The sequence below is a fragment of the Lolium perenne genome, chromosome 2 (genome assembly GCF_019359855.2).
Source record: "Lolium perenne isolate Kyuss_39 chromosome 2, Kyuss_2.0, whole genome shotgun sequence".
Classification (NCBI taxonomy): Eukaryota; Viridiplantae; Streptophyta; class Magnoliopsida; order Poales; family Poaceae; genus Lolium; species Lolium perenne.
In genome coordinates this window covers 327,563,373-327,586,110 of record NC_067245.2, presented here as the reverse complement: position 1 = coordinate 327,586,110, position 22,738 = coordinate 327,563,373, and the positions used below count along the sequence as shown (strand labels likewise).

The window sequence follows — 22,738 nt, the reverse complement described above, 5'->3', positions numbered from 1 at the left end:
CAGAAGCGGTGCAGAATTTGGAGGACCCGGTTACTTTTTACCAATCTTTTCTCGGGTTTCCTCTCTAAAAGTTTAGCCCTTATCTAAAAAAAACCCTGATCTGTAGGGACTTTGATGTAAAATGTAACCACCACATGGTCAATATATGCAGCTTCTAGGGTCATCGGACCCTATCCCCGTTAAAAAACGGCCGCTCACCGGAGTCTCTCAGCTCAACGGCGCCACCTAGTGGCGAAGACAGGAGACCAGTAGTCATGCCCCCTCCCCCCCTCCCCCCCCCCCCCCGCGCGCACACACAATAACACCATTGTTTTCGTTTTCTTGCTAAAAAAATTATGAACATCTTCGCCACTAACGGCACATATCGGTTGGAAAATCAGTCGTTGGACCTCGAATCATTTGCTTCGCTGGTTGTGCTAGAGGCAGGCCGACGTTGACCGCATCTCCCCTAGATCGGAGCTCCCTCGGTGGCGGCCGGAGCATGCCATGGGGAGGGCTACCGGCGGTAGCCGGCACCGACCTGGCCGGAGTGCACGTGGCTTCCTTCGATAAGAGGTAGGAGAGGATGTGTTCTAGTGGCAAACGCTCATCCGAATTTGCTCCATGTGCAGGAACAAGGAAAAGGGGAAAAAGGGATGGGAAGGGAAGGGTAATTTCTGGACGATTGACTCAAAACGTAACCCATGCCTTCTTCTCTGATGGAAATTTTGAAAAATTTATACGCCCTAAGCTTCGGAACGGAGGGAGTATGTCATGTACCTAAATTTACATTGAAATTCTACGAAATACAAAATATGAAAGAGCTAGACACCAACCCCATTTTTTAAGAACCCCTCCCGTGGCGCTCCCCAGGGCGCCGCTGGGGGGCCGATCTCCCTCCTTCCGCCGCCCCCTCCCTCCATTTCTCTCCCTCCGCCGCTGCCGTCGGCGCTGGCCACGGTGGCGGCGGGCCCCGACGCCAAAGTGCCCGGGGGGTTGTTGGAGGCGGCGACCGACGGTGGCGGCTGGGGCGGCGACCTCCGGCTTCGGCGTGCTCCGCGTCTAGGGCGGCGTCCCTGGATGTGCGGCGGCGGCTCCTCCTCCACGGCCTCCGGCGATGGATGGTGGTGGCGGCGGCTGTTGGATCTTGTGCCCGCCGAGATCCATCGTCGGCTTCTGCTGGCGACGCGAGGAAAGGGGCGGCGATGTGCGGGGCGAGGATGGTGTGGTTGCGGCTTCCGCCGTCCACCGAATTCTCCTTCGTCATCGTTGGTCAGTGGATGGCAGCGTGGGGGCCTGTTCGTCTGCTTCGGGTTTGAAGGTGGTAGTCCTAGGGTTCTTCTTCTGCGAAGATTAAGACCTACCGGATGCTGATCCTTTTCATCTAGCCGGAGTGTTGAGTTCCGGAAGGCTCCACCGACAAATGCATCAGCGCATCTTTTGCCTGTAGTTTGCTGGATCGGGTGGTATTCGGTCGCGCGCACCCATGCTTTTATTCCGACAGTTTGGTTCTGGAGGGAGCGGCGCGAAGCTCTTTTTCTGTGTTGACATCAAGTGACTATGGATCCATGATGAAAGTCGGAAGAAGAGAATTTCATGAAGGCCGGATGGGAGGACTAGCTAAGGGAGGTTAAGGTCTCCGCGCTGTTGAGGGACTTGCTTGGTGTTCCGGCCTTCACAGCAGCGGTATGAAAGTGGGGGCGACAACATAGGTGAAGTTCAGAATCCTACCTTTCAGGGTGAAAACCCAAGGTCTGGCCTTAACTGGTTGTGCCTGGCAATGACCTTGTTGGAGGCATTGTTTTAAGAGCGGGGACTATCTTCAGGGTGAAAACCTAAGATCTTTGATCAGGCGACGACGGTGTTAGAGCATTGTTCCCTTCTTGAAGGCGTCGTTTTTGGAGAGTCTGTATTTCAGGTGTTGTCTTGGTGGTGGATGTATTGCTGTTGTTAGGCCCGAGATACTGTAGCGGGACTTTTGTTTCTTAGTTTTTTTTTCTTTTTTGGCTGTGTGCATCCGTAGTGCCATTAGGGTGTTGCGTTGTTGCAGAGCCTATATGTAATTGGTATCTTTCGATATTAATATATTCTCTTTATTAAAGAAAAGTAGTATGATTATTAAACACTTGGACTGTTGTATGCAATCCACATTATTCGGGCACGGCTGCGCTGCTGTACTACTCCCACGTTCGAGCACGGCCGTGCGAGTGCGCCGTTCGTGTTTGCGTGCGGTTTACTTTAGAGGAGATCACGGCGGCCGGGTTCGTTGAGTGGTCAACCTTAAACACGACGTGATGCTTCGCTTCATGATTCATTGATGCAACCGCTTCTCCTGCTGACAAAAGATGAGCAAGCCTTCAGCCTCGCCGCGCACTCATGCAAGCACGCTAAGGGCATGAGCAATGGAGGCAGCTGTCTAACTAGTCTTGGATAAAATTTTTGACATATGCATGCCATGTTATGGTCTCATTAATATATCTTTCTCTCAAAAGCTGATTGTTTTTTTTCTTTCTCTCTCACATTTTTACTCAGTTTTCACTTTATGGCTGAAGATGCTGCCTCCTGATGAAGAGGCTGTCTCCTTATCCGAACCTAATTTGGACCACCCGAACCAAAATAAAGCTGTGAGGCAATACCCCTGGGGCTATGCATTGGCCATGCCCTAATGGGATGATGATGCAACGCAACTCTCCGGCAACTATCAGGACGTCCTCACTTTCTGCTGAGGTCAGGAGCAGCGCTTTGCTCTTGTTTATTTGGGTGGAGATATTTTTATGCTTCTTTGTATAATTATTTTAGATGGCTGATTCATGTTGTTATTGAGAGCGACCCTTCTAAACACTGATGTTATTACACGCTGTAATAATAATTAAGGCAGTGTGCATCGCTTCGATGCAGATGCTGGGCTATATTCAGAAAAAAAAAGATCAGGTGGAGATATTTCATATTTGTGCCATGGTGGAGTATTCTTCTTTCCATTAGGTTGCTGCAACAATTGGTTTTGTAATGTCCTTTTTTTTTCAATAAAATCTTACACTAATAAATGTTGGCCCCAAAGATCTGGGTGGGTTGGGTGTTCATGGCCTTGAGGTTAAAAAGTCAGCCTTACTAGGTATATGGCTGTTCAAGCTTCTTACCGAGGATGGTGTATGGCAGACTCTCATTAAGAGAAAGTACATCGGCGAGAAAGCGTTATTCCAAACCTGGGGACTCGCATTTCTGGGCCGGCTACAAAAAAGTTTTTCTTCCAATATGATACTTTTTCGATTAAGGATGGACCGCAGGTACGGTTCTAGGAGGATTCTTGGCTAGGGAATAGGCCTCTTTCTGAACAATATCCGGTGTTATATAGTATTGTTCGTCGCAAAAGTGATACCATTGCTTTAGTAATGGCGATCTCACCCCGTCAGTGACGTTTAGACGAGATTTATATGGTCCGAGGCTAGTTGCGTGGAACGCCTTACTTCATCGTTTGGAATCCATTCAACTTTCTGTAGGCTCTGATGAATTTCGTTGAAACTTACATTCCAATGGAAAATTTTCTGTAAGTTCATTATACAATACAATTATCCAACCTAATATATCAGTTGATAAGAACAAGAAAATTTGGAAGATGAAAATAGCACTAAAAATTAAGATTTTTTGTTGGTATTTACGTTGAGGGGTGATCCTAACCAAAGACAATCTTGTTAAGCGTAATTGGCCCAGAAGCAGTCAGTGTGTGTTTTGTCATCACAATGAGACGATTAAACACTTATTTTTCTAGTGCCGCTTTGCCAGATCTATATGGTCATGTATCCAAGTAGCTTCTGATATATATCCTCTGACTAGTGTAGCCAATATATTTATGTTGGCTTCATAGTATTGATCGCAGGTTTAGAATGCTTATTAGAGTGAGAGCGCTTGCCGTTGTATGGTCGCTATGGCTATGTAAAAATGACAAAGTTTTTAATGAAAAGAATTGTTCTCTCTTGCAGGTTATATACCGATGTATCGGTGTTCTCCGTTCGTGGTTTGCGTTGTAGAAGGTGGAGAACCGCGACCTCTTTATGGAGGTCTGTACACGGCTGGAGGCTACGGTGAGGGATACTTTTTTCCCCAACATGGCCACCACTTTCCCCTTAGACGATTTAGAATTGTTCATGCTTGAGACTTGGAAACGGCTGTGTGGATCCTATATGCATAGGCCGAGAGTAATTGCTTGACTTTTAAAGTAATAAATCGCCCATTATTGATAAAAACAAAATGCTGGCCCCTCCCTCTAAATTTATATATACAAAATGTTGGTTTCTTTCTCAGTGGTTTCCGTTCCCGATCGGTGCAAGCGAAGCACCCGTCCTACTCCATTCTAATTTGATCTTTTTGGATAGGCATATGATTACATCAATCCATGCTGGTATGTTCCCCAAAAAAGCCGGAATTGTGTAGGATCAAGCTTCTTAACGTGATTATTAGGAAGTACAACTCCGTATCTACAAATGTGGTTTCATGCTGTACTTGGTTCAACCTAGTGGCGGACCTAGGATTTTATTTAAGGGTATGCCACACCAAATTTTGACTTGCATTTTCCTTAAAACCAAACGTAGCTCCAACCTTGTGATGAACTAAACACTGCGCCTACTCGAAAAGCTATGATCATTGGGGTTTAATTTAGTACAAAATGTTGGAGGTGGTCCTAGTACCATCGGATCTTGCTCTAAATAGTGTGTCCGGGGCAACTTAGATCAACCAATCGCAACATGCGAAACAAAAAGAGAGCAGGTACGAACCAGTCACAGCACGCTCCAAACAAAACAATAAAAACGTTTGAACAAAGGATGTTTCTTCCAAGGTAATCAAGACGTACGCATGCGTAGCTTTGGTAGTCTGGGTCTCCCAGCTGCTCACTTTCTTGTTGCTGAAAGGCCAACGACACCGAGCATTAGCTGCTAATTACTTCTAATCCCAAACCGAGGTCCTCTATCAGTGACAGACCATGTGATTAGGAACTAAAACCAAACAGACATCACTGTTAGGCTGTCGCTGTGTGGCCATATGCTAGGTAAGACTACCCACAATGGTAATATCATATGTAGTATCATGCATCTTATGTATGTAAAAAGCTAATGTGGCAGTGTAATTAAAGATGGGAAAGAGGATTGTAGTATCATAGGAAGATACTATATCATAGCACGTAGTACTAAAAAATTAAATGTCAAATACATCTTGTACATAGATTTGCATTGAGATTCTACAAATCAATTAATATAAGAAGACTATGATACTAGTACATGATACCATGCATTGTGGACATAGTAACATGTAGTAGTATCATATGCATTATATTTCTATATGATACTATGCATTGTAACTAGTCTAAAGCAGCCGCTGATTAATTAGTCGTACTAGCTAGTTAGTGTGCTAATTAACTTGTCCCATTTGCGATCTAGCGTGCGATTTGCGGTGTCTTCACCTGACTTGTTTTCTTGAGCTTTTGCCTGCTTTCTGTCCGCGTGTGTCGTATGGCATACGTACGCTGCATCTGTTCCGCTGATCATACAACAGGCGTGCTGCGGGTGGTTAAGTTCTAACGGTTTATCGAAGTATCTAACAAGTGGTTATATGGAAAGTGTTTCTTGGGAATTGCTTCTCCGCTGGATGCCTCGTGCTACTCCGTCCGTGTCATATTACTAGGTATATAACGTTTGTTTAAAATCAAGTATTGTATTCTTTAACCCAATGCCTATGATAAAATATCAACATACATAATAAAAAATGATATGATAATACATTGTGTTACCTAATAGTAATATTTTTTAAAGGAATATTTTTTTCATATTAATTGATTAATCTTGACAAAGTTTAACTTTAATCTAACCTTATGTAGGAAGTACTTCCTCTATTTCAGTTTACTAGTTCTGGATGTGTACCAAGGTCATCAATTTGATCCATATAATGTAAATTGTATAACACAAAAATTATACCATTAGCAAGTATAAAATCTAAATTTCTAATGGTATATTTTTGACAATATGAAATAGAGGAAGTAAAAAAAAAAGTAGCAAGAGATGCTTGCATTGGCCGGGAGAAAGAAGGAATCGAGGTGGCTAGCTGCTTTAATTCACCGACGTTGTTTTCGCCCATTCATGCCACGGTTTTGCACCGTGAGCCACAAACAGTGGACAAAGGATTCCTTCGGTCGTCGTGTCCGGCCGGACCGCCTGTGCAGGTGCGTACATCTTTCTGACAAACTTTGAGCGACGTGTGCCAGCCCAAAGCAAAGAGCCTTTGCCTTTGGTGATGTTCATGCGGGTTAACTTTGTCGAATGTTCCCAAGGGCACGTCGGGACAACGGAATTCAGGAGGCAACGGGCACCTGTATGTGGCAGATCTTGAACGACATGTATGTGGAATGTTCGCAAGGGCATGTTTGATCTTGAACATAGTTCAGGAGGCAACAGGGACGTACAGCATATATATGTTTCATTTTCTCTCGACCGTACTGCGCATCTTGTCGTGTCGTGTGACCTAGCCTCTTTTTTTTTATACGTGTATCTAGAAGTGTAATACTAACCTCCGTCTATAAAAGGATGTCTCAACTTAGGACAAATTTGAATGTATCTAGATACTAAAATGGGTCTAGATACATTCAAATTTTGACAAAGTTGAGACATCTATTTATAGACGGAGGGAGTATATATAGTGTCTATTTCGCTTTGTTTGAACAGAGGATGTAGGTATAAAGCTTATCAAGATGTATGTACCACACACTCCTCACGTTTTGTGCGGCCGAGTAGGACGGCATCTAAGTCTCACTTATGGTTTATTTTATATTTTCTAGTTCAAGATTTTGATACAATTTACCCACAAAAAAAAGATTTTGATACAATTCTGCACTAGAAAACACAAACTAAACTATAAACGAAACTTTAAGTGCGATCTCAATTGCACCTCTCCTCTGCTTTAGTTGAAAGTGGAGGGAGCAACACCGGCACTCTGTTATGCCCGAAGATTAGTTTCACTTTTTGTCGCAATTTTTTTTTTTTGCGATGATCAAAGAGGAAATTGCACAAACCACTTATTATTGTTCTATTCGTTGCACAAACTACTCATTTTTCACGTCTTTTGCATAATACACTAAATTTACCTTATTTTTTTGTGCAAAGGTCCAAATTCGAATTAGGCTGGTTAATAGCAAATCTGACTACCATGGACCTAGGGTCAGTGATGGTTGTATTATTTTGGTGTGTGACACATGAAGTTTGAGACATGATGATGTTCATGATGGCAATTGCTTGATGTCCACGTAATATTTTGGTGTGTGAGACCTGACGATATATCTGTAGTACTTAGATTCTAAAATAAAAGGATTAATTTATCATCTTCGCCTGTGAATTTATGTATGACAGACATGACTGCATTAGGATTTGCAACTTTATCTTGTCCTTAGTTTACTTCTCTAAATTATTTCAAAATTTTCCACATTACTTTTCATACTCTTTCAAATAGTACTATATTTTTCTGATTTTTTTTAATTTTTTTGAAAATTTCAGAAAATTTTGGTGAAGCACATAAAGACTGTAAATGTTTTAGGCTGGTGATCTAAACTACTGTATTTCAAGCTTTTCTAGATTTGTTAATCCATATAGATTTATTTACTGGATTTTTCATATTTTAAAAAATATTTGAACAAAAAGGCTAGTTAATAACACAAGGCCGCCACACCATCACGGACCATGGGTCGCGCTCGTTTGATTTGCCGTGAACTAGAGTAATCCTGGATTTGGACCCTATGCAACATGTTACATGTATAGTTATTTTTTTGCAAAAGACGAAAAAAATAAGTAATTTATACAACATAAACAATAGTGAACGATTTATGCAATTTTCTAACGATGAAAATATATGAAAAGGAGTAGAACGAATGGCTAGTATTTATTTGCATAGAAATTTCAGGTCAAAGGCTATTCCGCGTCACGATCGGAAACATTGTGGCGATGGCCCACGATTAAGTGCATGGGGACTTGGAACCCCAAAGCTAGCTGACCCAGCCGAAAACTGACACCGGGATGGGACGTACGGCTGGCCCGTCCAAGTTGTTTCCACTGCGTGTCTGTAGTCAATATGATCAATGTTAGACTTGTCAGTCACTCCCGAGTGTTGCTTGCACCATTGCATGTTGCTCAATTATCTCCATTCATATATTTTCATTGATACCAAACATAGCTATGAATGATGAATTCATAGAAGCTAAATCGTACGTGTCTGACACTAATGAGAAGTGGACTATATTACATAGTTAATGCTATTCCATTTCCATTGGTTTATAAATCATCGATTTTTACTATCTGAAACGGAAATACTTTCTCCATCCACTAATATAAAATGTTTTAGACACTTTAAAAATAGACTGGATACGAAACAAAATGAGTGTACTTACGCGTAAAAATATACCAGATGCAAACAAAAGTACGTGAATCTATAAAATACTAGAGCGTCTTATAAAACAGTATATAGGAGCATATGATATGTCTGAATCGGTGAAGTATGTTATATAAATTTCATGCAGAAAGTAGATTTAGCTATACGATAAGTCTATTTCATTTAAAAAAAATGTAGGGTCTACCAGTCTATGCAATTATGCATAGGAACTTGCAACAAATAAATTGAAGAGGGTAGATGCGAGACTTGATGCTCCACCTTGGTTGATTGAGTCAGTGGTGGGTGTTGGTTCTTTTCCACGTGGTTTGGGGTCATCCACGCACACAATATTCTTCTTTGTTCTAATACATAATACTTCTCCTTTCTAGGGTTTGCAAGTTCAACCAAATCGTGAACTCACTTCGATCCATATTGTGTGTCATTCCCCAACATTTAATATGAATCCAAGAAGTATTTAATCCATGTAGGGTAGATATAACGAATAATAAGTGAGTGCTAATGATTCACGCCTCCATGATCATTGCGACTGACTCTTTGATATTGGTGTGAGATGGGGGAGACGGGCAGATGGTAGTCGCGACGGGTGGAACATTAGACCGCTGCCTTCTTCTTTCGTGGGAGGAAAATGGTCCGTGAGCATCTTAGACATTTCTGATTTGACTTATTCCATTTTCGAAACGTTAACTTTTTGTACATAATATTATAATTTTATTTGAAACGAAGATGCCAAGGGAATATTTTCTATCGACATGGCATATGCCTTTCGTTGCAAATGCACTGGTAGTGTCGAGTCGTTTATAATGTGATATAGAGTCATTTGAGCCTATCAACCATCGTTTTCAATTTAGATACTTATTTCAAATGCTCCAACTTGTGGATTTAGAAACTGCTAGAGCTAGCACTCGTACCGCATCAGCTCTGCGATGATAGGTACGGAAACAACATACATAAATTGCATAGTTAACTAAGAAAACGAAGAGTACTTTTTATTTTCTTTTATATTGTGGTAGTTGATTCTACTATAATTGACTAGGTAGTTTGTCAACGCAGCTGGTTATAAGATCGTACTCCCTCTGTTTTAAATAAATATTGCAACTTTTACTAGACATCCATGTCTATATATTAAATACGTTAAAATCCATCCATATCCACACTAAGTTGTAACACTTATTTTGCAATGGAGACAGTTCGGTCTAGCCGTCAAGGTGTGGGTGGAGCAGATACAAGACCACAATGCAAAAAATTCGTACTTGCTCATTAAAGCGATCAAGATGCAGTTAACCTAAAACATCACATGCAAACAGTATAACTGCAAATTGGCCGCGCCTTTTCAACGGGCGAAGATTAGTCAAGCACATTTCGTTGGCGTGAAATTGTCTCGTCCAAGTAGCAGGATGCCATCAACCGCCAAAATCCACCAATGAGAGCACGAAACGTGTGACATTTCCATTGGGTACCCGCTGCCTTCACCGAAAGCAAAAGCCAGGGGATTCGCACGTGCGCGTGCCCCCACCTACGGAGCCTGCACCATCATGAAACTGACGGGACGGGACATCCATGTGGGTCCGGTTCGTCAGCGACGTTCTCAGCTGAAATCTGTTCACCGCCTTTATCTCGCACTGCCTCTGTAAATTCATAAACATAGTACTATCTCCGTTCCAACAAATAAGTGTTATATGATATTTGGAATGTAAAATCAAGTAAATTTGATCAAGGTTTTACAAAAACTCATGAACGTCAATAATACAAAATCAATATCACTAGATAAATGTATTTTTCATATGGTATCTATAGAATATCATGCTTGTTGATAGATTTTCTAAAATATAGTCAAACTTTTATGTGGCTTGATTTTTTTTATATGGTATCTATAGAACGGAGGGAGTAGGTTTTTATTGCTAATATATGAGTCGACTGTACAATCGTATATGCCAATTTTGATTTTAGTCCTCTCAACACGACCAATCTGAGGGCTTAAGACGTCGACCTAGATAAAAGAACTCTAGACTAGTTAGATTTATCAAACCCATTTATCTAGGATTTACGCATCGTTCACATGTTTAAGTTTCTATTGCGTGAAAACTCTCATGAAAAATTGCATTATCCACACCAAGGAACTTCTTTTTTCCATTGAATTATTGTTCACCATCTATCGTTGGCTTACATGGCTTTTAGATAAAGACATGCCTTTGTATTCAACAAATATACACTTTACGAGACATCTGCTCGTAGATTGAGAAGAATGTGGGATACAACCTATCATTTTTCATACGGGAGCTGAAAATCAGGCGGTGTAAAATAAAATGTCAATATTTTGGGGGGGGGGGGGGGCGCGAAATGCTTATTTTTCTGCATCTAAACCCTCCATGAAAAAAATTCATACCTGGGGGGGGGGGGGTGGCCCCCTGACTTGCACTAAGCTCCGCCAGTGGGAATTGCGAATATTTCTGTAAAACGATGGGTTATTGTCTTAGAGCGCAAGCATCTGTAACACCTGCAACGATAACTCTTTCAAGATATAAGAGGAAATTAAATATTTCACAATGAATGAATCACGACTTGTCCACATTTCTGCACCTATTTTATTTTTCTCGGGGAGTAAGATTATATTGGTCATTGTGGATTTTGGTAGATCTGGTAAGTAGAAAAGTCAGAGTACACTATAAATGAGACTTGTTAATGTAGTTTTTCACGTAGCAAAGTTCATATCCGTAACGATACGTTCACAATACACAACTTGCGAAAAAAATCTGAAATTTCAGAACGGAGGTAAGTACAGTTTTCCTTAGTCCTTGATAAGACCCACACGGGCCCCACCTGTAATGCTGCAGCTTTGGCCAAAATCCGCATGAAAGAGACCTGGTACGCGCACCAATTCGATCATCATCTCCACAGTACCCGCAGCGCAGTACCACCGTTGGTGATTCCGCAAGGAACGATCCGGAGATTCCCTCCAAGCCCCACCGGTCGCCGTCCGATTGGCCCTTCCGCGGCGCCCTCACCGTCCATCGCACGGACGGCCAGGATCGCCCCATCGGCCCGCCCGAAACGTTTCGTAGGCCGACACTTTGCCCGCCAAATGGCAGGGCCCCGTAATTTCCCGCGAAACCGCGGGGTGCAGTGGGTAGCGCTGGTGGAACTACGCGAGGGCAGGCATGGGCGTGATAGGCTAGCAGCCTAGCCTAGCTCTGTTTTTAAGAAGAAAGAAGACTCGCAACCAAAAACTGAAAGGAGAACCACACCGGCGATTCGCTCGTCCGTCCGTGCGTGCGTCGGAGCAGGGAAAAGTGATTCTTGCTCTGTTGGTTGATCTGCTGCGGCGGCGGGCGCGAGCGAGCGAGCTTCGGCTGGCTGGCTGGCGGCGGCGGGGTTGGTGCCGGAGTTGGAATTCGAATTGGGTTGCTGCTGGATTTGGGGGGCTCAGGCGGAAGCGGGGCCCGGTGGGAGTTTTCCGAAGTCTCCGTGGCCCGTCGTCAGGGCGGCGGCGGTTGCTGCGCAGCGGAGCGGGTAGCGAGCGAGCTTCCCGCGCCATTGCATCGGGAGCTTCCGGTGGGCCGCCGCGCCGGGGTGCCGGAGTAGAGGTGAGTCGCCGTGTTCCGATTCTCCCGTGGGTGTGCTGGTCCGGATTGGGCGATTTCGGCGCGCGCTTGGTTGGTTGGTTGGCTGGCTGCTGTTGCTGTACGGGTGGTTGGGGTGGTGCGCTGGGACACGGATCCGGTGACATGCCCATGGCATGTCACCGATGAACAGTGCGGTGACATGCACTATGGGTCGTTGGATCAAAAACGAGCGGACCAGATTAAGTACTGTAGCGCGTCAATGTGTCGGTTCCTGTAGCGGGTACACTGTAGCATGCGTACTGTAGCATATGCACTGTAGCACGTACACTGTAGCATGGTCCTATTCATGTTCATCTGTCCATCGAGTTTGGATCCAACGGCCAAAAACTAGGTGCATGTCACAGTTACTGTTCATTGGTGACATGCTATGGGCATGTCACCGGATCTCAATCCGGTGCGCTGGGGGTGGGGGCCTCGTGCCCGTCGCCCTCCCAAGCTTCGATCGGATCCTCCTCGGGACTCGGGAAATGCCAAGCTTCCCTGCCGCGCGCGCGGGGAGCTCGCCGGCGAGTGTTGCTAGCTTCGTCCAATCCTTTGACTGATTTCTCCGGGCTCGATTTGTGCAGGTCGATCCGAATTGAGCGGCCGAGGATTTGGCGGTTGCTGCCTATGGGTCAATAGATCGGGGGATTTCAGCTATGGCCGCCGATTCCAGCATGGGGTTCCACCACCAGGGGATCACCGCCACCGCCGCCTCGGTGTACAGCAACCACCACCACATGCTCTCCTTCCAGTCCAGCAGCGACGCCGTCAGCATGGGCGGCGGCGGGGGCGCTGCCGGGATGGGATTCGTGGCTCCGAGGAGCATGAGTGCCGCGGCCATGTACCACTCCCCGACCAACAACAACACCAACAACAACACCGGCGCGTTCGGCAACACGACCACGTCGAGGAGCTCGTCGTCGGGGGGCAGCACCACCGCGTCCAAGTACAAGTTCGTCACCGGCTCGCCGTCCGAGTGGAGCGACCGCGAGCTGGCCATACTCAAGGAAGGGCTCGTGAGGTAAATCCGTTCCTCCTGCTATTGCTGAATTACTGTTGCTATGTACTACTGTGGCGGCGTTGATTGTGCTGACGGAGCTTGCCAGTTTGGTTGTGCGGCAAGCTTCCCTTTTCACCCCATGTGATGTGCTTACGCTAATGGAGCATCAATCGGCAAGCCTAAAGCAGGATTTGTGCAGCTGAACCTTTTACCTTTTGAGTTTTTGGCACTACTGATACCCCGAGCGCATCTCCTATAGCATCGCTGTCATCGTCGTTTCCCAAGCTGTAGAACTGCACTTGGTTTCTTTCAACCATAAGCACCTAGTATTAGTAGCCACACTTTGAGCACTCCATGACTGGATTTCGCAATACCAACCAGCGCACCAGATTCCAGCTACTTGATTCCCGTCAAAGGAATCTGAGAAAGAAAGAAAGAAAGGAGAATAATGTCAAATGTCACCGTCTAGCTTGAGCGCCATGTCTAAGAAACCAAGCCGGATCTTTTCAGATGCTAATTCCTTCTTCCATGTAATGGCAGGTTTGCTCGCGAACCTAAAATCATGAGGTATATCAAGATAGCGGCTACCCTGCCCAACAGGACCATTAGGGATGTTGCATTGCGGTGCTGGTGGTCTACAGTTAAGTTTCTTCCAAATCTCTAACTATCTATTCTCTGTACTTGTTCGGTTCCGATGTTAATGTTTGTTCTTTACTGGTGTGAAATTGAACACTGTATCTTTGCCTTCCAGATAGGCGCTTAAGATTCTATCAGTTTATTTTTCCTTTTATGTACTACCTCATTTTTCGTCGTGAGTGATTTTGTAAATTCTTTCCTGAATATGCCAATGTCACGATATTTTGTACCTTCTGAGTATAAATCATAAAATAGGTAATTTCAAGGATATATTTACTTCTAATAGTGCTACCACTAGATGGCCAGTTAGCAACATAAAGATGGAGTATACAGATGGAGTATAAATCATAAAATAGGTAATTTCAAGGATATATTTACTTCTGAGTACATAAAGATGGAATATTTACTTCTCATTTTTCGTCCTGGCTGAAAAATTTACGTATCTGCGTTTTATGAGTAGCGTGTTGTTCATGTGATTCCAACCTAGATATAAGTATCACGATGCTTGGCATTTTGGATTGTTTTCTTACTGCATGCACTGTTTGTTTCTGATATATATTAGTATTACTACACATGAATATCAACAACTGTGTTTTGCTGACATGCCCTTATTATAACAGGGTAAAGATAGAAGGAAGAAACCAGATGGTTTTTCCACAGGGAAAAAGTTAAGGGACATGAAGGTACTTTTCTACTTATGGTTACATCATTTACAGGACCTTCTCTTGGTTGGTGTACCTTTTGTGTTGTGCTGTTTCTGTAGTACCATTTCTTTCCTAGTACCAATTATGTTCTCTCTGATAAAGTTTTTGACAGCCAATGCAGGACCAAATGGTTGCATCCGCCCCGATGGCTAATTTTCAGATGACACCTACAAACAACTTGACCCCTTTCTCGATATCGATGCAAAGTCCGAACCAGCAGTGTCAAGTTCCCAAAGAAGGTTAGCCCCCATTTCTATCCTCTATTTGTTCTCTTCTTGTTTGGTATTTCTTAGTATTATCCTCACTTTCTCCGATAACTTTTAAGGTTTGATTCACAGATTGGTCCAGGATTGTCAAATAGCAATATCATTAGATTTTGAATGGTGTCAACTATTAGAAACCAGCTAGCCTCAGTGTATCTGTGTAATTTTCATTGCCTACATGGTTTAAGCGTCAGCTTTATGGAAAAAACATAAATACGCAAATAGTTGACAATTTTCTTCAGATACTTTTGTTATGATCTTAGTGGAAATTGATGATTTCTTTGAATTCAAAACACACTCTGTTTGCTTAAGTTATTGATGTTTTGCTTGTTACCTTTGTAGTCAGTACAAGCTTCATTTGGAAGCAACATCGTAATGCATGCAGTTGGTGCGTTTCTATATTTAGACTGCATTTCCTAGATCCAAAACGAAAGTGAAAAGGCATCATAAACTTGTTAACGTTTTAACATAAAATTATGGATTAACATGCATTTTTAGAACCTGTTGTATATGAAATGCTCTGAAGGTTGTCAAGATCATGTATTCATGTTAAATTAAAGGTATGGAAGGTCCTTAGTATGCCCTTGTAGAGGCAAAGATTTCATTACATTGCACACTCCTTATATATTTTTTGTCTTTGTCTTTCACTTTATTGTGCTTCAGTACAACTCTTCACGGAAATATGTGATAAATCGTCGTCACCTTCACTGCTATTGCGTTTCAACTACCACATGTTGATTCTTTTTCATCTGACAAGGCTTATTTGTATTCATTCTGAAGCTCCATCAGCTGCATTTTTTTCTCATTTCTTCTTACATATCCATTTTTGAAGCAGCTGCTGTCGTGGACAGTGCAACCCAGCAACTACTGGAGCAAAATAATCAGCTACTTAACCAGATTGCTGCAAATATTGATACATTGAAGGTATGTATATTGATATGCCTCCCATTTTCAGGTCTTAAAATCCATCCTTTATAGTATCCCGATATCCCATGTGTTAGCCATGGAGCATGTAGTGCCTGCCAAACATCTGAATTTCATAGTGCCTGTTGGTTTTACATCTTTGCATATTAAATTTCTCATGATCATTTGTGTTCACAGCTAGTCCTTCCACCAAAATTGGGCATACTAATACTGGTATAGTAGTGCACTACTATTGAATTTTTGAAAAAACTGAATCACGAGATTCAAGCATCTCTGACACAACTCAACCAGTATGCCTGATATAGTGATGCCTTGCATATTTAAATTGCTTGCTTCAGCAACATATGCTATAGAGGTGCCCTTTGTTCTGGGTGCACTGTCTGTACTCTGTGGCCATTAAGTGTCCTTTCCTTTCTTTAATAACTTTAGTGTTGTGATTCTTGATCTTTTGACCAATGAGAAATAAGATAGGGCTACAAGCCTTAAAAGGCTGGGACTAGTGTACTGCATCAAGAACATCAATAATAGTTGAGATCATGTGAATTTTTTCCATCTGCCATTGAGTAATAATACAGGCTTGCATTTAATTATGTTGGAACTTGTCGCTCTCATGGCCAGCTTTCATAACTTTAAAGGACGTGATGAATGTTACAGGGGCGCATTCTGCAACTTATTTCATGCCTTAAGTTCTGAGTTTCTTGCAGACGGAGGAGAACGCGGGTCTCTTTCTTCGGACAAATAACAACATCAGAACTATTTTAACCAGGTAAAGCTCTGTGATATGTGCCACGTTCCATACATTGCTCATAGGCCTTTTCACTGTCATAATTTGGAAGATATGATTGGGGAGTGACTATTTTCATTTCCTATTTGTCTGCCTCTATTGAACATGGCCATGTCATATAATGTATTTTGTAAATCTGAATGTATCGTATTGCCAATGAGGAAAGGAACTGCAGTGTTGTAGTGCAATAAGTTGCGGCGGCGAAAGGAGTCTTAAGTTTAGGGAACTTTGTTTGTTGCTCTTGTGATACCTATATTTTACTTTTCAATGATCTTGCATGATATTCTACAGCAGAACATGTAACCTGCTAGTAGTTTGTAAAATTTGTATATTAGTAACTTGTATTGTAGCCTAAAACAATTTTAATGTGCTAATCCTAGGTAACTAGCTTATGCTTAATGCTTGGTTTACATTTTTTTCATTCTTTTTTGCAGAATGAGCGAGACAGCTGGCATCATGGGTCATATGCCTCCTCTGCCAACATTTGTACATGAAGACAAGCTTGATTCACTTCTTCAAGTTGATAGATTGGTAAGAACTCACATCCTATCAATCGTGGGAGAGGTTCACCATATGCATAACACTTATGAATGTGCCGTGATATTTAGTATATATGCTCTTGAAATTGTAGCAACAATGTCTCAATTACCCAATAATGTTGTTTTTACCCTTAAGGTCCAATCTTATGGGGCAGCACATGCCGCTCATATGAAGCAAGAACCCTGAAGCTAATGTGTGGCATACACCAGAAGGAGAAAGACCTTTCCCTCAGTTCCATTGCTTTGTTGTGAGGAGTTCCTAGAAGCTGATATACTGACAGAGCGGCAGGAATAGTTGCCGTACTTTCTCCGAGATCATTCCCTACCCTTCCTGTTGAAGCTTGCTGAAGCTCAGGAAAGCGTATTGGGAGGGAACTCTGCATTTTTGCAGGGTATGCGAGCGAGTTGCTGCTGTTTCTCCTTCAACCACAACCACACGAATAGTTGATTCAGGACTACAGCGAAGTGACTGTAAATATTGGATGGCGGAGGCGTCTTTTGTTTTCCCCAATTGGCAGTGAATACAATTTTTCAGAAAGGGCAGCATTTGAATTGTTTCCAGTTTGTACTCTGTACAGTATGGAGCCTTTTTCTGATACACATTTGTGCCGTGTTGGTAAAGCCAGCGAACGGCGTTCCACTTCAAGGGGTATCCAAGTGCGCAAATGCCCTTTAGTTTAGGTTTTCTAGTTATTTGGGTTATTGCCTTTTTCTTCAACAAAAAGTGAGTACGGAAAAAAAAATAGAGGCGATGTGTCTGAATTCTGAACTATTGACAAGAGTCGACAAATTATGTTCTAGGAAATCTTGGGTATCATCTTTGATTCATTGTAGAAGCTTCATGCATGCAATGTATACTTCCGTCGGGCACTATGCTGTGGATAAAATGTGAAGTGCATCATTTTGATATGCCTATGCATGTTTCATGTCTAAAACGAATGATGCCTAGGAATCTTAGTCTTTCTTTCTTCCAACCTGTGCTTGCTCTCGCGTTGTGTGTTTGCACTTCAGACTTGAGGTTCAAAGGATTTCCCCAGAGGTACTGGTATTTAGTACATCATCAAGGCTTGGAAATATGAGGTTATGTTTGAACTAGCAAAGACAATAGCTAAGTAGTATTGGAAGAATATTGCCCCAGTTGATGAATGCATATATGGATCCCAAATCTCATGGAAAAGAACCGATACCCAGTTTACCAAAGTGGAGCATCAAATCTTTTATCTGCCCTTTTCAACTTATTCCTTCAAAGTTTCAATTCATAGATTCAGCATTTCTTTTGTGATGAGATGGACATATAGCATATATGGCTAAACTACCTGTCGGAAGCTATTTACACCAGAATGTGCTTAGGCGATTTAGACATCATACATTTTTGTTTTGTTTAAGATATTAAAATATTGTTAGGAGTATTATTTTATTAAAGCAAAACATGTCCATGCTGCGGAATATATGGTGGAAACCTGTTTGCGAAACTCGAATACATGCCCATGATGCGGAATGCTCCCTCTTTCCCGAATTAGATGTCACATAGGGTATTTGTCTAGATTCAACACGCTTATTTTGGAAGGAGGACTAGCATAGTATTCTGTATAGAAGGACTATTTCTGCTACGAAACAAACGGTATGCTGAAAAATGTAATACTTGCATCACTCCCCGTTAGACACCACCAAATTTTTGTGCACTTGGCTTGATGAAAGGCACTACAATAGTAGTATAAGCTGATCGTGCTCGTTTTTCAGGGGGAAATAATGGTGGTAGCTACCGGTCTCTTTTCCTTCTTTGCAAGCAAGTTGCTCGCTGGGGAGTGAGTGCCATCGATCGTATGGACCGCAGACACGCAGTGGAAGCATGCAACTTGGAGAGGCCAGCCGTACGCGCTGTCGCCGTGTGAGTTGTCCGCTGGGTCACCTCGGGGTTCCAATTCCCCATGCGCTAATCGTGGGGCATCGCCGCACCGATTCCAACAGTGACGTAAAAGAGGCTTTGTTCTTAAATTCCCAAACGAAAGAAAATACTTTTCTAGCGTGATTAGTTGCATTTGTCACATGTTTTCTGTGGTTTCATGTTGCTTGATTGGCCCAGATGTGTTTTCTTTAGGATGGATTGATGATATATTTGGGAGCGGTGTTTTGGAACATGGGTGCATATGCTCCCTATATTTCGAAATGCATCTTACATACATTTTAAAAAAATTAAAAAATTGAAACTAAAAGTTTGCACGCACATTTTCACGTGCTACGTGCTCACAAAGTCGTTTCATAAAAAATCGACTTATCATGTGACGTGTGTAAAAAAGATAAAATTCGGTGCTAAAAATAATGTTTTTCACAAGATAAACTTTCTCTTTTTTATATAGCCCACACAAAATATTGGTTTTTCGTGAAACTTGACGAACGCACGTATATTATGGAGATGTACATGTAGAATTTTTTGTCCAAATTTTTCAATATTTTGAAATATGATTTTTTAGTAGAGGGAGCATACGTACCCGGGAGCTGAATTGAATTTCCATATTTGGGATTTTTACTGTTCATGCATATGATTAGATTGTACCACTACGGCGTGAAGTTTTCTATTGAACCTATTGGCATGATCAAAGAACCTTAATTGATCATGTGCCCGGTTCAGTAGAATCACCTCTTCACTTTGGCTGTGCTTTGTTATTGAGGCTAATTGTTTTGCACGAATTTATGTTCCCTACAACTAATGATTTAAATGTGGCCCAAATCAAGGGACAGAGTAAGCAAACCATGTGCATTGTACTAACAGTGATGGTTACCAAAGAACTAGGTTCCCTTACACCGTTCCTGAGATTTGTGTGTCCAATTTAGTATGAGGCCCTACTTTCTAATGTGCCAATGATTAAAATTCAGCCCAAATATGTGCTATAATGATACTATTTGACCTTATGTAGTGTACTGAACGGATCGTATGCCGCACCTAGAGGGGGGGGGGGGGGGGGGGTGAATAGGTGCTAACCAATTTTTAGTTCTTTTTGAAATTAGGCTTGACACAAAGGTAAATTCTCTAGATATGCAACTAAGTGAATTTACCTATATGACAAGGCAAACAACTAAGCAAGATATAGCTACGCAATAAGAGATAGAATGGGATAGAGGTAACCGAGAGTGGAGCACGCGGAGACACGGAGATGATTCCCGTAGTTCCCTTCCTTTGCAAGAAGGTACGTCTACGTTTGGAGGAGTGTGGTTGCTACGAAAGCCAAACCAATAGCCACGAAGGCTTCACTCAGATCTCCTATGGGCAACGCCACGAAGGCCTAGCCCACTTCCACTAAGGGATTTCCTCGAGGCGGAAACCGGGCCTTTACAAGGTTCTTGGGGCACACATCCACAACTGAATTGGAGGCTCCCAAATCTGTAACAATACAACAATCAACAACAACACATCAACACAAATCAACTAGGGAACCAAATAGGAACACTAGCATGAGATCCCTCAAACAAATGAGGGGGAAATGAAAAACGCTTCGGTGAGGATGTAGATCGGTGTCTTCTCCTTCGAATCTCCAAAGATCAAGAGCTTTGGTTGGGGGAGGAAGGAGATCTTTGGAATCTTGTGTTCTTGAGGTGGCTCTAATGGTGGTGAAGCTTGGCAGATATTTGTGCAATGATTGAGCAAAGGGGGAAGGAAGAAGAAGAGGGGTATAAATACCCCTCCCCAAAATCCAGCCGTTGAGCCTTCCGGGGGGCCGGATAGTCCGGCCTAAGTAAGGGCCGGATAATCCGCCCCCCCCCCCCCCCCGGATAATCCGCCCTCAGGTACAAAACCGGGACAATGTCCGGCCAAAAATACGGCCACTATCCAGACAAGCTTTTCTTCAGGTCCTTAGTCATTTTCAAAGGGGCCGGATATTTCCAAAATGTCCGGCCCGGATAATCCGGCCCTGGGACAAAACCGGGCAAATATCCGGGCAAATGTCCGGCCCTTGTTCTGAGCTGGTTTCCTTCTGGTCCTTAGCCGATTTCGAGGGGGCCGGATATTTCTGAAATATCCGGCCCGGATAATCCGGCCCTGGGACAAAACCGGGCAAATATCCGGGCAAATGTCCGGCCCTTGTTCTGAGCTGCTTTTTTCTGGTCCTTAGCCGAAAATCTGGGGGCCGGATATTTTGGAAATATCCGGCCCGGATTATCCGGCCTGATGATCTTTTTGCTGTTTCTTTTTGACAGAACGGACCACATCCAACACACATACAAAGGTATCTATATAATCCCTGTACCACTTAACACACATTAGTGTATCACATACATTGACATCAAACACACAAAACATAATATGAGAGATGTTCTTTCAATCTCCCCCTCTTTGGTGTTTGATGACAATATACGGATTTGCAATAGAATCACGATAGAGACAAGCATGATGGCAAAACATAGAGGCACTCCCCCTACATGTGTGCATATAAGTAATTTGCATTTGAATACAAATACACAACACATAGGAGCGAGGTGCCTCAACACAAGAGGTATCCATCATGAGCTCTAACAAGAGACATATACATATATGAAGTTGAGATAGGATGCTAGAAATCATACCCATGTGTAGATATATGATACGGAGATATAGCATCACACATAAATAATAGCCTTGATCTCAACATATAGAAATCCGAAAACCAAAAAAATGTCTCATACCACATAGCACATAGTCTCACACCACATAGTTTTAAGCGGAACACAAACAAACCAAATAGTTCAAATAAGAGGGAACACAAGCAATAGAAGAATGATAAACGCATATGCTTGTGCCGACACCATGCAAATCCCCGAGAGAAGTCCTAATAGAATACTTCTCCCTCTTTGGCATCGAGACGCCAAAAAGGGGACAAGCGCGATGCTACTCGCCCCATGGAGATCACTCGGAGACATCTTCATCATCGGACTCGTACGCCACTTCTTCTTCTTCTTCATCAGTGTCAGGGGCATCCGGAGAGCGGCGAGTGAGGCTGGACCTTTGAATGCAATCATCAAGATCACTCCACGGAACCTGAGCAGAATGCCACCCACTGTAACCTGGGTGAACTGGAGGCTGAGGAGGGGGTCCTTGCTCACCACTGAGCTTGTGCAGAATAACCGCCTGAGTATGCTTAATCTCAGAACGCTCTTGGCTAGCCGCATAGTTCTCCTTATGGATTTCAATGTTCATGCAAAGGATGTGACGCTGAAACCAACTAAGTCTGCTCACTTGTTTCTTCATAGCTAGGAGGTCAGCATGGCGAGCAGGAGCAAAACCACTAGAACGAGCATCACCCATGAAGGAGTCAGGTGCAGGTACAGCAGAAGAGACTGACTTAATCTTGTAGGGCTTCTTGACAGAGTGCTTCCTCAATGGGTACCCGCTCAAATCTTCACCATCCAAGGCCACAGAGTTGTTGATCAGGAGCTGAATATATGGTGCATAGGGTATGGTGGTCCGGGAGACCATGGCATCACGAATCTCATGGAAGATGAAGTCCATGACATCAATAGCGTAGTCACGTTCCTCATTAACATCACGAGCACACCTCAAGCTGAGATGCATAAGATCCTCAAGGGTTCCCCGGAGAGCATCATTGTTACCACCACTTGGAGTAATGGTGGCCCGAAAGAACCTGAGTAACTGACCATAGATGGGAAGCAGCCCCTTGGAAGTACCAACTTTTCCAGCTGAGGTATAGAGATCAAACAGGGCGTTCTTATCTGTCCTCTGTGGTCCATGAAGGCGACGACCTCCTTCAGCCGGAAGTCCAAGAATACCAGCAAACCGGCGCAAGGTTGCCCTACAGTGAGTAGAGCCAGACATCCATTTCATAGTGCGTTCCTCATCTGTCCGAATGGCCAAAGTGGCAAAGAATTGCTTCACCAACTCTGGGCTAAAGTCAC

The 22,738-nt window shown here is 43.2% G+C and overlaps 1 protein-coding gene across 3 annotated transcripts; it reads left to right on the top strand.

Moving 5' to 3' along the window:
• The first annotated feature begins 11,586 nt into the window (after window positions 1–11,586).
• LOC127337201 (uncharacterized) lies at window positions 11,587–17,680 on the top strand. Of its 3 annotated transcripts, none has more exons than XM_051364148.2 (9): window positions 11,589–11,981; window positions 12,587–13,023; window positions 13,543–13,642; window positions 14,259–14,321; window positions 14,464–14,581; window positions 15,441–15,529; window positions 16,234–16,295; window positions 16,748–16,844; window positions 16,989–17,680. In XM_051364148.2, the coding sequence occupies exons 2-9, from the start codon at window positions 12,659–12,661 to the stop codon at window positions 17,037–17,039; spliced, it is 945 nt and encodes a 314-aa protein (XP_051220108.1). In that variant the 5' UTR covers window positions 11,589–11,981; window positions 12,587–12,658; the 3' UTR covers window positions 17,040–17,680. The 3 variants fall into 3 exon arrangements, with proteins under 3 accessions (XP_051220109.1, XP_051220108.1, XP_051220107.1); XM_051364147.2 differs by having other exon boundaries at window positions 11,592–11,981; window positions 14,455–14,581; XM_051364149.2 differs by lacking the exons at window positions 16,748–16,844; window positions 16,989–17,680 and having other exon boundaries at window positions 11,587–11,981; window positions 14,455–14,581; window positions 16,184–16,293.
• The last annotated feature ends 5,058 nt before the right edge of the window (window positions 17,681–22,738 follow it).

What these genes read in the sequence shown, in the direction of transcription:
- LOC127337201 (XM_051364147.2), top strand. Translation starts at nt 12,659, where the DNA reads ATGGCCGCCGATTCCAGCATGGGGTTCCACCACCAGGGGATCACCGCC. An exon ending in CAAATATTGATACATTGAAG is followed by an intron (nt 15,530 to 16,233) that starts GTATGTATATTG and finishes AGTTTCTTGCAG; the next exon opens with ACGGAGGAGAACGCGGGTCT. An exon ending in ATCAGAACTATTTTAACCAG is followed by an intron (nt 16,296 to 16,747) that starts GTAAAGCTCTGT and finishes TCTTTTTTGCAG; the next exon opens with AATGAGCGAGACAGCTGGCA.